Source organism: Manacus candei, unplaced genomic scaffold (genome assembly GCF_025592945.1).
Source record: "Manacus candei isolate 608988 ecotype Guabito, Panama unplaced genomic scaffold, ASM2559294v1 h1tg000008l, whole genome shotgun sequence".
NCBI lineage: Eukaryota > Metazoa > Chordata > Aves > Passeriformes > Pipridae > Manacus > Manacus candei.
The window spans coordinates 18,011,947-18,028,452 of NW_026138056.1; the positions used below are offsets into that span (position 1 = coordinate 18,011,947).

The following is a 16,506-nucleotide window of genomic DNA, read 5'->3' on the forward strand; positions in this document are numbered from 1 at the left end:
AAACCTGAATGTCTGCTTGGGCATCCAAGCATACTTATTTCATTGTATCCCCTTTAGCTACAATATAGTCTTACCCCATATCTGGGGAGAATTCTATTCTAAGGTGTGAGTTCCAACAAACACAACATTCGCTAGATAGTTACCTGCCACACCACTTTGTCCTCCAGACATGCGCTGGAATATACTGGTCCAACAAAGAAGGCTCACAGCTTCACATACCAGGATTGTTGGCCAAGGAAATGAATCAACTTGGGAGGTAAACAACATCAAAGAGAGCAACATTCAGAATGCAGCAGCCCCTTCTGATTCAATGCTTTCTAATCAGCCACTTTCCAATAATTCATTAAGACGTGAACAAAGAGATTGAAACATTGGCTTCTCCTAGGGCTTCAACCAACTGTAATGACATTATAACAGGATACATTTACAAGGTTGAATATCTTGAACTCGGCTATAATTATGTTTATTAGTAATTCTTCAGTAGCTGCTCAAAAAGCATATTTGTATTAGTTAATCCTTGCCTGTGGAGACCTTTATATTTGTTTGGCAAAAGAACATTAAGAAGCATGGATTTCCTTTTCTTTTCCTCTCTGTAAATCCTTGTTTCCATCAGAAAATTCTGTGGGATCAAGAAATAAGCTAAACATAGTGTACATGATTACTTTTCTGCTAATACTGTTAGGGATCACTCTAGAAAATAGTTAGAACTAGAATGGATAAAGATCTAGATTATCATATTCTGTCAAGCTTTGAAATGTAAAAAATTACTTACCAACTGTGCTTTGCATTATGAGAGTCTGGAACATACATACAGATAAGCACTATGTGCATAATTTAAAAGCATTTTTTTCTTTTCTCCTCCATCAGATATGTGAACACGGAAAACACTGAAATACATATTTATTTTGAGAAGTAAATGAAAAAATCTCAAAAAAATTACAGATATGAGGTATGAGTTTATGCAAAAGAACTCTATTTTTTAAAGAGAGTTTAATAAACATGATAGCATATCCATCAACTCAAATGAGAAAATGTAGGGTATTATGAAACCCTAGCTATTTTGAATACTAAGCTGTGAATATGTACTTCTCTGTTTCCAAAAGGAAAGATGTATTACAACACTAATTCACTGAAAGGATAATTCACTGAAAATAATGAGACATATAGGTAAGACTGGTAAAACTACTCAAGGCATTATTTACTGAAGCTATCTTTTCCTATTGATTTTTTTTTTCTGTAACAGATAACACTTTCCATTTATTCAGCTACTTGAAATCACTAAATTATCAAGGGAGATATTTGAGATGAATCCAGAGACTCCAAATTATGCCTGGAAAGTTATTGGAGGGCTCCTGACTGAAGGCAGAACCACTCTTAGAATGAGATACAGACACTACACATTGATAAATATGAAGAGGAAATTCATATCTTGCAATTCTGCAGGACTCTATGCAAAGTACTCTGTTTTAGCTATCATGGCTGCTAATAAATGTAGATTCTGGAATATTTGCATAAATTAAACACACGAACAGCTGCAATACATCAAAAGCAATATATGAACTAGTGGAATCAATTGAATGAAAGCTGATGACATATGCTTAACTGCACACAAGCCAAACTCAGCACTGACAAATATAGGCAAACTCTGTTGGTGTGAAAGAAAATAGAATTGAGTTTGCCAGAGCTCAATTAGACCCTGCTCTTTTTTGAAATATGAATAGGCTCCAGGTTGATTGCTGTGCAAATGGTAATGTTTAACTGTACTTTACATTTCCTGTGTTTATTTTAGAAATGTTTCTGTTTCTTTCCAAATTAGAATAGATACAGAACTATCACAATAGATTAATAATCCATGGTTTCTCTCTTATAATAAGTCCTTCATGCTAAACTAGAATTTTAAAGGTGTTCCCAGTGATCATGTGCCAGGTTTATACTCAGACTAAGGTCATTTTACCCTTTCATAGTTACATGAGGATACATTTATTGCAGAGCTACTTAGGCATACTAATACTGGAGGTTTTATCTTTAAAGATCATAAGCAGGTGTGAAATACATGTAAACATATATTTCAGTGGGCCAAAAGGCACTATTCAGAATAAGCTTAATAAAAAATCTTAAATTAAAATACCAGAAACCTTTCCATATCCTGGGACTGAGCAAGTGTAACATCTCTCTGATTTTCTAATACCACTGTCATTGTTATAATATTCTGAGATTAAGTGTAACTGCAGAGAAAGTGTTACTCTTACTATTCGAGAGGTTTTCTATTTATTCTAAGATAACACTTCTCTTGCTTGTAATATACACAACTTAATATATAGATTTTCTCTTTTTTTCACTCCTTACTCTGACAGAAAAGGAATAAGCTAACCCATCCAAAGGTAAAGAAGGAGAAGCAGGGCTTTTCTGGAGGTGCTGCTCAATTCTGGGTCAGTGGACTTCAGCATAATATGTAGTTTGGATCTGTTTCAGGGATTTTGAAAGCCCTGACTACAGCCTAGATAAGGGATCCTTCATGTTCCCATGCAGCTGAATCACATATATACACATGGAGTGACTCCACCATGCAGGTGATGTAGAGTCACCCTGTTCGTGAGAAGTACATACGGGTGCAAATTTGCTGCAAATAAGACTCTGCAGGTCTTATCCACGTGAATTATTTATTTTGTAGTTATCCCACTTCCGAAAGTCAGAAAATTGCCAGATATCCTGAAAAGTGATTTGTTACTGAATAAAGGGGCAAATGTGTGGATATTAACTTTACATGCAAACTTGGAATTTGATCATGTAACAATGGGAAACAGAAATTGGGGTATCTTGCTAAATTAGTACCAACCAATGGGTCCATTCAAATTTTAGGCCCACAGAATCAAATGCAAGCAATTAGCCTGCTCTAGATTGTCTTCTGCCCCAGAAGATTACTCTGGAGACTACAAGAAATCCTCGTATTAGTATGTTTTGGTCATAAGTCTTTTTCTACTTTGTAAAAGACAAGTTCAAATATCTTTTTCCTTCAATTTCCTAAACCGAAATTTCAATGATAGCAGAGAAGTCTCTCACGTGTTAGGCATGCTATGTCATTAAGAGACAAAGAAGTAATTACTCTATCATGATTAGAGTAATAACACCACAGCTATCTCCTTAGTTATTTTAATCCAATGGGATTTGAGGGTTTTACTAATCCAGTGCACATATCCAGTACCACCACATATACTGACAAGGATGCATTTCCTAACACTTCATTTCAAAGGTTCCTTCTGCTGAACCACATCATAAACAGTAAAGGTTAAGGGAAAAAAGGTTTCTGACTGTTTTCCAGTAGGGTTTTAATCTGCTTTTCACCTTTATTTTACAGGTTTAAGTGAAAAGGAGAACATAATTAATTAGATTTGTGCTATGTCACTCTGGAAGCTGTCTAAAACATGCAAGGAACATAACAATTGCTTTGCTGATGCAAATTTCATTTGCATTAAATTATTTTCTTTAAACAAAAGACACAGATTTCGAATCATGTAATAAGATAATGTGTACTAAAATGCAATCTAACCAATTTACTTGAATTGAGAAAGAATGACCTAATAGACTTAAAGAAACCAAAAAAAAAAACTTATAAAGAAAGTTTAAATATTCTTAGTATGCAAAATTGTGCCTTTACCATGAGTGATTTTTGCTTGACTATGTATATTTTAACTCAATGTTTAAAAACAAAGTATTAGAATCAAAAAGTAGCCAGTTTTTAACTCTGAATAGCATTTTCCACTGCTGTTAAAGCCTGTATTACACAAACACGGGGTTTTTTGCACTGTTTTAGTAAAATCAGTGGACCACTGCACATCAATGATTTTTGGCACAGCAGACACAATAAAATATAGGATAATATAAAAATGGCCACTAATCAATCAAATGCTTACATCCTTCATGTGTAAAATCTTGTTTATAACCTAGAGATAAGGAACTGTGCCCTCAGTATGTAATCAATAGTTAATCAATTCCCTCACTGGAGCAACTGTTTTCCAATTGACCGACATTAAAAACAGGAATAAATAGCCTGTGGGATTTCCACAGAAATAATAACCCCTAATTCGCAAGTGACAGAATGAAGCATTCATCCTTAAATTGAATAGAAAACCTAACCATCAGCTGAGGCTGTCACGGGAGACAAGCTGCACTTTTTATAGCAAAATGCTATCATGTATCTTCACGAAATTTCCAGTCATTTTGCAAGTTTCATTTTGACCCATGTTCATCACCAGTTAAGTTTCAGTCGCGGCCTCATGGGCAAAGACTATATGTAATTGCTTAGGTGTCAAAACAAAAGAAAAAAATGTCCCAGGAACATGTGCTTTTCCAACTAAGAGCATATATCTCGTCCCATGTAACACTGCTCTGGTGTGCATACATTCAGAAACCACTATATTCCTTTTTTGCAATCTACTCTATTATTCTCTCTCACCATCAAAACCAGATGTAAGAAACAAATTATCAAAATTTACTTGCCAGTACAATATCAGCCAAATGTGGGTACTGAAAAAGAAGATATTTACCATGGCTATTATAGCATACTTATTTGATTTGTTTTAAAACAAGTCTTACAAATCATTAACACAAGATATGGTCACATTTAAGGTTTGGTGTTTTTTTTACTTTAGTGAAAAGTACTAGACAAGCACCACAGAAAATTTTAGTTCTCTAGAAAACAAGTAAGTGTTATTAAGGGGAATATTTTCCCCCTCCTACAAAGTATTTTCAGGTCACATGGAGAGATCTTCTTTAAGAATAAAATGATCTCAATGAGGACAGTGGCACTACATGTACTTCAGAAATGGAACCACTCTCCCCTTTCTCTCTGCAGCCTTCCAGTTGTTTTCGTAGATGGTGCACCTTTATCATGTCTCTCATTGATTATGAGTTTTTCTTATAGCTTTGCACAGTGACTACTGCTATGTGATTATTTTTATGTGGTGTTAAGCACTTTGGAAAATATAATTTACCTTTATAAGGCACGTTTGTAACTTTCAAATCACATGTGGTCTGAAACACTGCATCATTATCACTCAAATTGCCCTCAAACCCTATTAATTAAAAGAGGAATGTGTGTGCCTATATGGATGTATGTATAGTTAAACTTTTAATGTTTTTAAATCTCTCTCCCTGTATACATGTATATTTAATAATCAACATCTCCAGACAAGAAATAGTGTATTTTTGAGGCTAAAGGCTATCTATGAAACAATAAATGCATTATAAAGCCTTACACCTGTGCACTACCATTCTTGTATCTCTCAGAGGCTTTCCATGGCAGACTAACACCTGAAAACATAAACCAGTAAAACACAGAGACCCACCATTCTTTCTTGATTGAAAAATCAAATTGTGCCTAAAGTAAAGAAACTCCCCACCCCCAAAATATATCAATCAACTCTGCAGTTTGCTCACAAGCTCAGGGCTGAACTAGACTAAATCAAAATGCATACTGTTCCTGAATTACAGACAGTAATGCACTCAGATCTACTTTGAAACAAAACTTCTGTCTTCTTTGTTATTCACTTCCCCACATATTGGAGAAGTCCGTGGGTGTACTTCAGGTACTTCAGGCCCAGTCCTGGTGTAATACAGTGAAAATTCTGACATTCACTTTTCTGAGGCCAGAGCTGTATGCATTAGTAACTGTGTCTCTTGTCATGCTAAATACAATTTTTATAAGAATATTAAATAGGATTAAAACAAAACCCAGAAGATCTCCTCATATTGACTAACGGAATAGCTCAACAAAACAGCCCTTCCATATGTTGACATACCATCTTGCTCCTGGAATGGCACACTGCCATCTGAAATGTTTGCTGCTCAGCATATTGCAGTTCCGTGAGGCTTCTCCCTTCTTGTATCAGGACAGCACAATACTCTCAGATATCGGGCTCCCATCACTTTAATTAGTGGGAATGAGAGCAAAGTCCCTTGCAGAGCCAGTGTCATCTTTTGATTTGAAGGACTACTCTGATGGACTTCAATGTATTTTAAGCCTCCATGTATGTAACAAATGTTTTATATTTGCTCGCTCCCCCATCAGCTGTCAGGGTTGGTCCATAGGCCTGACATTCTCCACCATGAAATGGAAGACTTCTGGCTTATCCTAGATTTCAGATGCCTTTTTTCAATGGCCTGGCTCTACTATCTCGTAATTACATTTGCCAGACATGGAGTATTGCTATTAAAAGGCATAATGCACAATACACCTAAAACCCCAAGCAGTCAAGGAAAGAAACAGTAGCGGTGTGACAGGTCATAAAAGCATCATAACCATGAAGGAACCACGATGACAGATCCAAACACTTGCGTAGAATTGAATATAAAGGAATATAAAATCTCTGCAACGTTTGGGACTTAAATAAATTAGAAATTAAAAAAGTCAGTATGCAAACTAAAGGCACTGAGATGATGGACATCTTAGAGGTCGAGGAACAAGTACAAAGGTAACACCTTCTGGAAGGAAATGCAGATGAAAAAGAACAGCTGATCTGAATGAAAGACAGCAAAATCAAGGCTCATTCTATTAAAAACTACAAAAATTACGCAAAAGACAAAATTTTCTTATGAATACAAATACAGTTGCAAATATGCACGTCAGAAGTAAACTTATAGATGTGTGAAACTATGTATTTATTACAGGAAGCAGTAAGTAATTGGTCAATAAAAGTGGACAGTATCAACTTGTTTAGGAGAATTTATCAAGGAAAATTTGAGGATAGCTTGAGATCAAAATGCTACCAAGATATTTAATGAAAAGTGATTCTTTCCCCTCACCTAAATGAAACACTATGTAACAAAAATCTATCCTACCCACTTGTATTTTTTGGGTAGGGCTGACACATAGTCTTGGTGCAAGCAGAGATAATGGTTATTTCCACTGAACTCATTGGGACTGTTTATATTTCTACCTCGTGATGTGTTGAGATACTCAGAGCCCCTTTAATCCTTCCTCAGTAACCACTGGCCTGGGAACCATATTGCCCTATGGCATCTTTACTGCTTCCAGTACAATTCATTCCATTTGTTAATTTATGAGGATATATTTTCTTTTAGTCAGTAGATCTTGAATATATAGATTTAGAACTTATTTGCATGCCCTGTGTGTCTCAATAAAAATAAATAAAAACATTTGGAATATGGATTATATTTAGCATCCGAAAGCAGAATACGTTTTCCTGGTTCTGTTCCAGAAAAGCCTACCCACTAACTTCACTGTAAAAATAATTTATTCAAAAACTAGTTGTAGAATCAGTAGCGATTACTACAATTCAACAGAATTGACTTGGATTTTTTAATGTAACAGTTATTCTTTTAAATCAATTTCATCTACTATTTTGCTAATTTCTGAAGTAATGTCTGTATTGGTAAAAGGTGATTTTGGAGAAAGCAATTTTTATTAACTCTTGTCTACTTTTAAGTTGCCCGAAATCCCAGCAATTCCTATTAACCAAATATACTAAAATAAATAAATAAACAAAAAGCTATTTTATTAATAGGAATAATAATTGTACAAGACATAAGTATTATAAAGAACTCTGTGTTACATTATGCCATACATTTTAATTTCCTAGAGAAGAGGTTTATGTTCCTCAGTGGTCTCCTTTTTTTATTCCAGATCTGTAATTATATTCACAGAAGTAGTTTGGTATTAGGCACAACAGGTCTTGCAGAATTAGGGACTTCCAGCTGTAACTATCACTACACTTACAGGAGATTTTTCAAGTGAGCAAAAAGAACAGAACATTTCTCATGCCTTACATACAGATACATTGTTTTGATTCAACTGTAAACTAAAATAAACCTCAAACATATCTTTCAAAGTTTGTTCATTACGAATAATTGTTAAACTAGCACCATGTCATGGGACAACTTACAGTTTTCTGCTGATGAAGTGTAAGAAATTTTGACATAAAACTGAATTCAAGTGTAACCTCAAAGTTTAAATACTTTGAGAGACAAATTCTCTTCTAGGACATGTTATTCTGAATCTGAAGTAGGTATGCTCAGGAGGCTAATTTGAACATACTGGTAAATTGAGAGCACTATTTATCTTCATTCCTTCATGCTTGAAAATTAACCACTCAAAATGTTGTGAAATGAATGTTTTAAAATGTGCTGGTGTCCTAGCATAATGAGAAATTTCAGGCCCCTAACCCTTGTAAGTTTAGATAGCTCCTTTCTCCATTGTGATGGGGAATATGTATGGAAAGAACAGTTAATGTAGACTTTTATTTCTTGAGATTTCTTTAAGTCAAATTACATGGAAGCTATTCTGGTTCTATGGAAAGTGTTTGGATAAGGGTAACAAAGAAAAATCTGAGAAGAAGAATGACAAACTATTCTAGTTTCCCTGGCGTGACATCCAAAAATAACCTGATGTTAAATCTTCTCCTTGTGAAAATAGTATCTTCTTCATAAAAACCTGACCACAGTTATACACCAGAAGCAGGAGATAGTTAAAAAAAGATTGCACATTGAGGAGCTTTCATCACTAAGCTTAAAAACTCTGAGACACTTCCTAGTGAAAAAAAAAAAATCACACTCAAATGTAGAAACTTCATGGAAATTAGGCAAGTAAAGGATGTTATGAAAGAAAATTTAATCCCACTAGATATAATAATTCAAAGGAACGACCTGTATTTTTAGTGACATCCTACCAGAGATCCTAGCAAAAGATAAAGATTGTTTTTTGGTTAGTTGGAATTTCTTCTAAATGTACTCTTCAGATAAGTCCTCAGTCTCATTATTCAGGTCACTAAGAAAAGCAGGGACAGATCTGTGTGAGGTAAGACTTTTGAACATGTAGGGATAAAAGAGATAAGAAGTTAAGACAGCTAAAGTGATGGTGAAACTGGTATCTGTATTGAATATATGGGTGTCCTCCTGGGTCCTATAAGAACTATGACACAGATTTTCTTATGGTTAAGCACACAACACAGAATATATCCCTGATTATTAAGGGGGAAGAAAGACCTAAAGAGTCATTTCCAGGCAGGTCACAGCAGCTCAATGCCCCAACATGGCAGGGTAGGTTTGAGTGTCCATCCTATTTCAGTTATGCCCCTTTACCCTGCAACAAAACCACATGAATAAGAGCATAACTGTTATTCCCATGACATACTTCTAGTCCAGGACTTGCCCTTGAACCACCTGCAAGCCACATCCAGATGGGGCATCACAGACCAAACACTCTTGCTTTCATATCCTATTTATGTATCTGTAAATGAGAGGTACATGTACAATGTCTGACAGTTAGTGTTTTGCTCTTATTTTTCCTGCCTAATTGGAAACATTGCTGTGCTTTTCCATTATGGCCTGAGCTAAGTCCAAGGAAGAGCTCCCACCCACTCTCAAACCTCACCCCTGGTCATGTGCTCTAATCACTTGCCTTGTGCTGCTCCTAGAATTCACCCGGTGGCACTCTAGGCCAGCTCTCTCCCTATACAAATAATTAGCCAAGCCCCCAGATGAAATGAAAGAAAGATGTGTGTGGAGATGTGGCTCAGTGGGTTGAGTTAGCTCACGATGTGGCTAGACTAATGCTCAAGTGAGTCTTTAGTGAGAGGGAATGAGAGAAGAGGAGAGGAAGCACATTTCAGTCCTCCTGCTATTCAATTGATTGATAATACAGAGTAGCACTCTCGGAAAAGAAAAGAGGAAATACACAGAAGTTATTAGCCTTGCATTCTGTGTTCTGTGCACAGCACTGCTCCAGATGCTTTCTGTTTCAAACAGAAGAAACAATTGAGCTGCTCAACTGTCTTTTAAATCAGATGCTTGGGATTGATTTTCAGCAACTACAGACAGTCTAAATATATAACTCCAGTTTTCAATGCTTGGCTGAGTACTCAACCTAATGCAACAACTTTCCTGACTGAGAGGAAGATAAGCCATTCTTCTCAGTTGATGATCAGGTACTACCAGCTGGAGTAAAAAGCTGCCACTAATGTGTTGGTGACAAGAGTTATAAGAAAAGAATTAATGACCTGTAAGAAAAGCTTTGTCACAGTTCTCTATCCCAAAAAAAAACAAGCACACATCGTCATGATAGGTACTAATTGGTACCCTTGCTGCTTGTTAAAAATTGAATGAATAAGAAAATGTGACTATTATTTAAACTGTAGATCTGCCCTTTCTAAGCTGAAGAGAAAGGTACCTTTGTGGCTGCCCATAGGACACTGCACCCATGCCAGGGACAACTGGAGAATTTCTCTAAGGATGTTCAGCTGTTCCTTTTGTTTAGGAAGAGGATTAGTATTTAGTAACATAGTTACTAAAAGCAACAATTAATAGAAAACAAAACCTTACAATGTATAGCACTGATGGATTCAAGAAAATTCCCCTTCAAAGTTATATAAATATTATTAAATATTTACACTTTCTATAGCTAAAAAAAATTCTTTAGTTAAAAGCAAACATCTCAAATTGGAGACACTGTTGTCCAAACCAAACTTTTTTCCTCAAGCCACCTGATACTAGTAATTATTGCAATAAGTATTGGAAAGTATAGGTATGAGAGCAATTCTCAGATTCATACTTTTCTATCTTTCGGTCACTTGAAAAGAAGACATAGGTAAGCCTTCATATATTCTGCCTTGTAAAGACCATTTTACTTTTTTTTTTCCCGGGCTGAGGTTTTGTCCACAGCAAATATAAAATTCAAGCCCAGTAAGTAAACACTTATGACCAGTCACACGGATAACCAGCAGCACCTTTTCCAATCAGCACACAAATCTGTGGCAATCTGGTTTGGGCTGGTTTTCCATAACTACCAGACACTTAACAGTCTGAAAAAAGCAAGAATATCTTGAAGTTCACTGGGACACTACAACCCCTTACCGATGTACGCCCTGTACCTGGGGTAGATCACACTGAGAAGCTTCCAAGGCCAGAGTAGTGATTACTTTTTGATTGATAAAATCTTTTTTTAGCCCAGTTTCCATACAATGAGCAGTAATCTCCCTGCACTAATGCCTGCACTAACGCCTGCACTAACAGTCAGTTATTCACCTATTAACTTCTGAACTTGTCATCCAACTTCAAGTTTTTCCAAAATGGAGTTCGATTTCCTTTAAAACAGACTACTGAACAGAAAAGAGCAAGTCTACCAGCGAGACTTGTGGAGGGCTGCATCTCAACTTCACCCATTACCAGCCATCAGCCAGAGGGGTGCTCTCCAGGGACACAAATCCCTAAAAAACGAACTTCCCCGGGTTCCCTCAGTTTGGTTTCTCTCCCGTAGAGTCTCTGGTAGACAACAAGAATAAAACATTTGTCTACAGCCAAGGACAGTCACTATAATCTCCTTTTTGCTGAACTGTACAATCCTAACCTACACAACCTCCTCAGGCAGCTCCATTCTAGTAGGAAAAGCTTTTCCATGGCTCTGCATCCAACCTAGCTGTGGCAGTCCCCTGGCCAAGGACAATCTGAGTATCACTAAGCAGCTGCGCTTGGCCCTGAACTCTCCCTGCTGTCACAGCCCAGCCTGGCCTGTGCCAGCGCTGGGGCTCCCTGCCCCAGTCTGAGCATCCTCCAAAAGGTGAAACAAGCCACCATGCCCTTGGATCTTCAGCACCTGCCCTGCAAAACTAGAAAAATGCATCACACGGGAACCAGTAAAGTTGAAGAGGAAGTTTAAAGGAGTAAGTCCAGACAGCTATCTCTCAGATTAGTCGTTTTTCCTCTTTTGTGCAAATCAGAGGAATGGTACTAAATTTAAGGAGAAACTGGACTCCCTTAGTGCTGCGTTGCAGTGTAGGGAAGTTGGAAGGCTTGCTCTGAGGGTTTGTAGATCAACGGTGGCCGCAGCTGACCTGCCGGCAGAAGATGCTGAAGCCCTAGTTACCGTCTCCTCCCTTACGTCTCGGATACCCCGCACAGCTCCAGCCGGGGAGCGGGGCTGAGCTGCGCTGCCCTCAACGGGGCTCGAACCCGGCAAAGGCAGAGCCCCAGTCGTGGCCGTCCCGGGGCCATGGGAGCGCACACCCCCACACCCTACTTTCCACTCGCCCGCCCCCCTCCTGCAGCGGGCTCCGCCGCAGAAGGAGCCGTCGGGCTGGGCCGCTGGAGGAGGTGGCAGAGACGGGATCTGCAGGGGGCTGTACCCCGGAGCTCCCTGCGCGGGGCAGCGCGGCGGCTCTTACCTCCGTGCCGGGCGGCGGCGAAGAGCCGCGGGGGCGGCGGGGCGGCGGCGTTGGCGAGGGGTGGCCGAGGGGCGGCGGCGGCGGTGCGGGGCTCTGTCTGCGGGGCGCCGCCGCCGCTGTAGCGCCGGGAGATCACCCGGTCCCTCCGCGGCGGGCGGGGCGGCAGCGGGCGGCCGTCGTCGCCCAGGGCTTGGAGGAGGATGTCGAGGAGCGCCCCCCGCTCAGCTCCGGCGGCGGGCACGGTCCTGCCCTCGGCGCCCGGGGGCGGCGGGGCCGAGGCCAGCAGCAGGAGCACGATGGCGGGCAGCGCCTGGCGCCTCTTCGCCCCTCGCATCTCTGCGGCGCTGGGAGGAGGCAGAGAGCGAAGGCGGTCAGCGCCGGGCCCGGCCCGCACCCTGCCCGCCCGCCCCCCATGCCGCGCCCGGGGCACCCCCGCCCGCCGCTCCCGCACGCTGGGCCAGGCTCAGCCCTCCCGGTGCGGGGACCCGACGGACCGACATCGCCCGGCCCCGGCAGCCCCCTGGCAGTCCCGCCACGCTCGCCCGGCTCCCCAGAGGGTGCGCGTATAGGCACGGATTAAGGGAAGGGTATTAATCCCGCCGCACATATTCGCGGGACAGGGTTCTGCAGGGCATTTGCTGGGTTCCCTTTGCCCCCAGAGCCCCTGTGGGTGCCTCCTTGCTCCGCCGGCGGGTCAGCCTTCCCACCCGCCCGCCGCCCCCGGGTTGTGCCACACGGTGGTGTTCGAGGGAGAGCGCACGGACGGGCAACTGGACGGAGTTAAGTGAGGGGCGAGTTACATCGGAACTAATGCAAATCAGGGTGTAAAGGGCAAAAACAATTACAACAGGCAGGGTCTTCGAGAGCGGCGCTTAATGCCCCTAAGTAAGCTATTCTAATTATAGAAAACGGGTAGGATTAAGGGGGAGGGAGGGAAATTCTGTTATTTACAAACTGTTTTATACTTGGCCTCCCGTGCAAATCCTCTTGGGCGAAGAAGTTAATCGGAGCCGCAAGGGAGACGGCTTTCCCCGACGGCTCCGGGCTCTCCCTCCCTCCGCCGCCGCCGGGGCGCACGGCAAACCCGGGGAGTGATCCGGGGAACGACCAGGGTTTCGCTGCCAAGGCAGCGACTCGCCACGCCGAAGTGCCCTCCGGAGAGCCGATAGGCGGCCGCTTACCTTCAGGCGGAGGCGAGTCCGGCTGAGTGCGTGCGGGCTGAGCGGCGAGGTGCTGTGCCGCCGTCGGTGAGCCCCTGTCTCCGCGGAGGCTCCGCCGAGCGCGGAGCGGGGCGCTCGGTGCTGCGCCCGGAGATGGGGGATGCGCCCTCCAGGGCCATGCGCTTCTCTTATATAGTCCGCACCGGCGTACTCATTTGAGTAGTATCGACTTTAGGTGGGTGGCGGTCGATGGAGAAACCTCTGGTAATCACTCTTGGGCTCAGAGAAGGTCTTTTCTGACAAACTTCCTCCTCCCCGTTTGGCCCCCGGTGGATGGCAACTGAAAGCTGCGTTTGAAGTGACTCTGATCTATTTGTGAAATTAGATTTCCCTGAAGATTGGGAAACGCTTACTAATAAAGCTGCCGGCTCAAGAGATTAAAATGTGCTTTAACTTAGCAGGATTCCCTTGGGAGTACAAGGGAACTATTTTATTCCCCCGTTTTCTTATTGAACCAAGAAGCCATGAGCAGAGTCTGAAGTGTGTATAAATTTGGTTCTGTTTTGATGGCAAGGAAAGTGGTAGACTTTGTGAAGTCTACCAGTGGTAGACTTTGATGGGTAGTGGTAGAATTTGATGAGCAAATTCACAAACTGGGGGCCTTGTAAAAGTTTGTGTCTCTAAAACAGCTTTTTTAGTTTTTGACAATGAGACTTAATGAAAAGCTGGCAAAAAAGGTACTGATCTAGTGAAAGCAATAAACCCACAGGATAAAAAACTTGCCTCCTAGAGTCCTAAATAAATAAGCAAAAAATTAACGAATAAGATCTCAACTTTCAGAGAGCAGAGAATGGTCTTGGTAGACTGAAAGACAATACATATTTTTTAAATTATACCAGACAATATTTTACGTTATGACAGATTTTGCAAGTATAACTCTTTGTCAGAAGGCACCATGGAGATATTTATTTAATAAGAGTGGGAGAAAAAGAAAAAAAGATTTGATATATCCTTGAAGACATAAAAATGGGGAATTTAGATTTGAAAGAGATTTAAACTATTCTGAATCTGTCTGGCATATAACATTTTCCTACAAACTCTCTCTCTTTCTCAAAACTCCATGTTTCATATCCTTCTCTAGTTATCTCAGTCAAGGCTGTATCTGGGCTGTGTCTCACAGGGACTGCATCGTTGCTGATGATGGGAACCAGCTTTTTCCCCACATCCTCCTACGCTTGGGTCATCCTCACTCACTTCTGAGGGTGGGTGAGTGATGCCACAAAAATCAGAAATCAAACCAAGTTTAACTGAGTTGAAGTTACATGAAGGCTTACAAAAGGTTTGATCACACAATTTTTTAGAGATCAGTGTACTGCACTAAATACACTGGTCTGACCTGTGGATTGCCAGGGTAGCAGAAGGAAGGTTCCTTCTCTTTGTCGCTACATGATTTCTTGCTTTTGCATCTTTATGGGGGCATATAAAGAGTTTTCTTTGGTGAAGCTGATGGTTAGGCTGAGTGAAGAGAGAAAGAGGAGCAGTAATAAGCTGAGAAACAAAGCAGCATATTAATTAACCAGCCCCAAAATAAATCCCAATGTTTCTCTCCATTTGCTTTTTGTTTCTTTGCTTTAACTTTGCCCTCAGAAACACATATTGCCACCACAGAATGGAACTGAATTCTCGTCCAGAATTTACCAAATTATTATCTTAACTCAAGGTCCTCTGCCCACCTTCATTACTAGTCATGGATTAGGTTTGTATCCTCTACTAGCCCTGGGAGCAGGTCACATGGGAAGGAAATCTATGTGGCACTGTCAAGACAGAATGATTTTGCTACTCATAAAAACCCCAAAGTCTTTATGGGGTGTTGATTTGAGTCAGATAGCAGAGTCTCCATAAGAATTAAAAGCATTGCACAGGCAAGTGAATAGTCCCTCTTTTCTCCCCCACATCCCAAAAGAAGATCTAAGTCTGCAAACTACTGTAGCTGACTATGCAATCTTGATGGACAACATGCCGGAGCTGCTGTTTTGAGATAGTTTGTAACTCCTTCAGCAAAGATTATCAAATTGTCACCCATATGCAGTGGATTTCCAAGATACAGATGCTGCTACAGATGCTAAGGCCATTCAATTTTTTTCTTTAATTACATATTGATTATTTAGGAGTTTAAAACTTTGTATTGGAACCAACTAGGCCCTTTACCATTATGAGCCATAACCCTTGCCCTTTACCTCTACTGTAACTTGTTTCCCTCTTTTGGAAGAGATGCATCCTTCTTTCCTTGGATGGACATTATATTAACTCAGAGGACAACAAACTGGTTTATTAATTAGTTTTAGGTTAGGCCAAACAGACATGTTGGATGCTTCATTTTGTACCAGGGCTTTTTTTTTTTTTTTTTTTTTCTCTGTATGTTATCCTTTGGTATTTTCAAAAGAATAAACAAGAAGTCAAGAAAGCAAGGGAGTGTCCCTGCAGAGCAGCTTGAGAGGCAGATTTATCAGGCCTGAAGCTAGTGTAATGATTGCCATTCACTTTTGTGGGAGTTGGGACAAATCTTAAAATGAAAAAAAACAATTAGAACAACAGCACATCTAAATCACAAGCTTTAAGTGGCTTTTTCAAATTCTTGCTATGCCCAAGAACCTTAAAGATCTTTTTAGAAACAAACAAAAACAAGATTTGTTTTCTATTATTTTGCAAAGCCTTGTCTCTTTTTAAATTGTTTTGCTACTTGAATTCATCAGAGAGCTATTGATAGAAGAACAATCAGACTGCATCCAGAGGATGATTTACTAATCCCAGGCAATTCTGGCAGGATGAAAACCCATTCTCATTGGCCCTTTTGGTGGTAGCTCTAATGCTCCTCCTCATCATTATATGGAGAAAGAGCCTCAGCATGAGATCTACATCAAAGAGATCATCTTAAGACTGCACTCAGTATCTTATTGAGGAACAGAAAACCTGTTCACAGTGAGCCTAAATAAGTCAGGTTATTTGCTTCCTGTAGCTAATGGATTTAAACAAGTAAATAACATTATTTTTCCTGTGGCATGTTCTTTTTATTTTCTGATCTGTCTTAGCCACAGCTCTTTCTGATTGAAGTCAAAAGCAAACTAGTTATGTATAAGTATCATAGGGTTGACAGGGACTCAGAGAGATGATCT

General features: G+C 40.5%; 1 protein-coding gene across 1 annotated transcript in view; it reads right to left on the reverse strand.

Moving 5' to 3' along the window:
• The window catches only part of ALKAL1 (ALK and LTK ligand 1), a 35,506-nt gene extending 22,999 nt beyond the window's left edge, over positions 1 to 12,507 (reverse strand). The window contains exon 1 of the mRNA XM_051774330.1: positions 12,174 to 12,507. Within this exon, the coding sequence (XP_051630290.1) occupies positions 12,174 to 12,507 (334 nt within the window). The remainder of the gene's footprint in view (positions 1 to 12,173) is intronic.
• Positions 12,508 to 16,506: the final 3,999 nt, after the last annotated feature.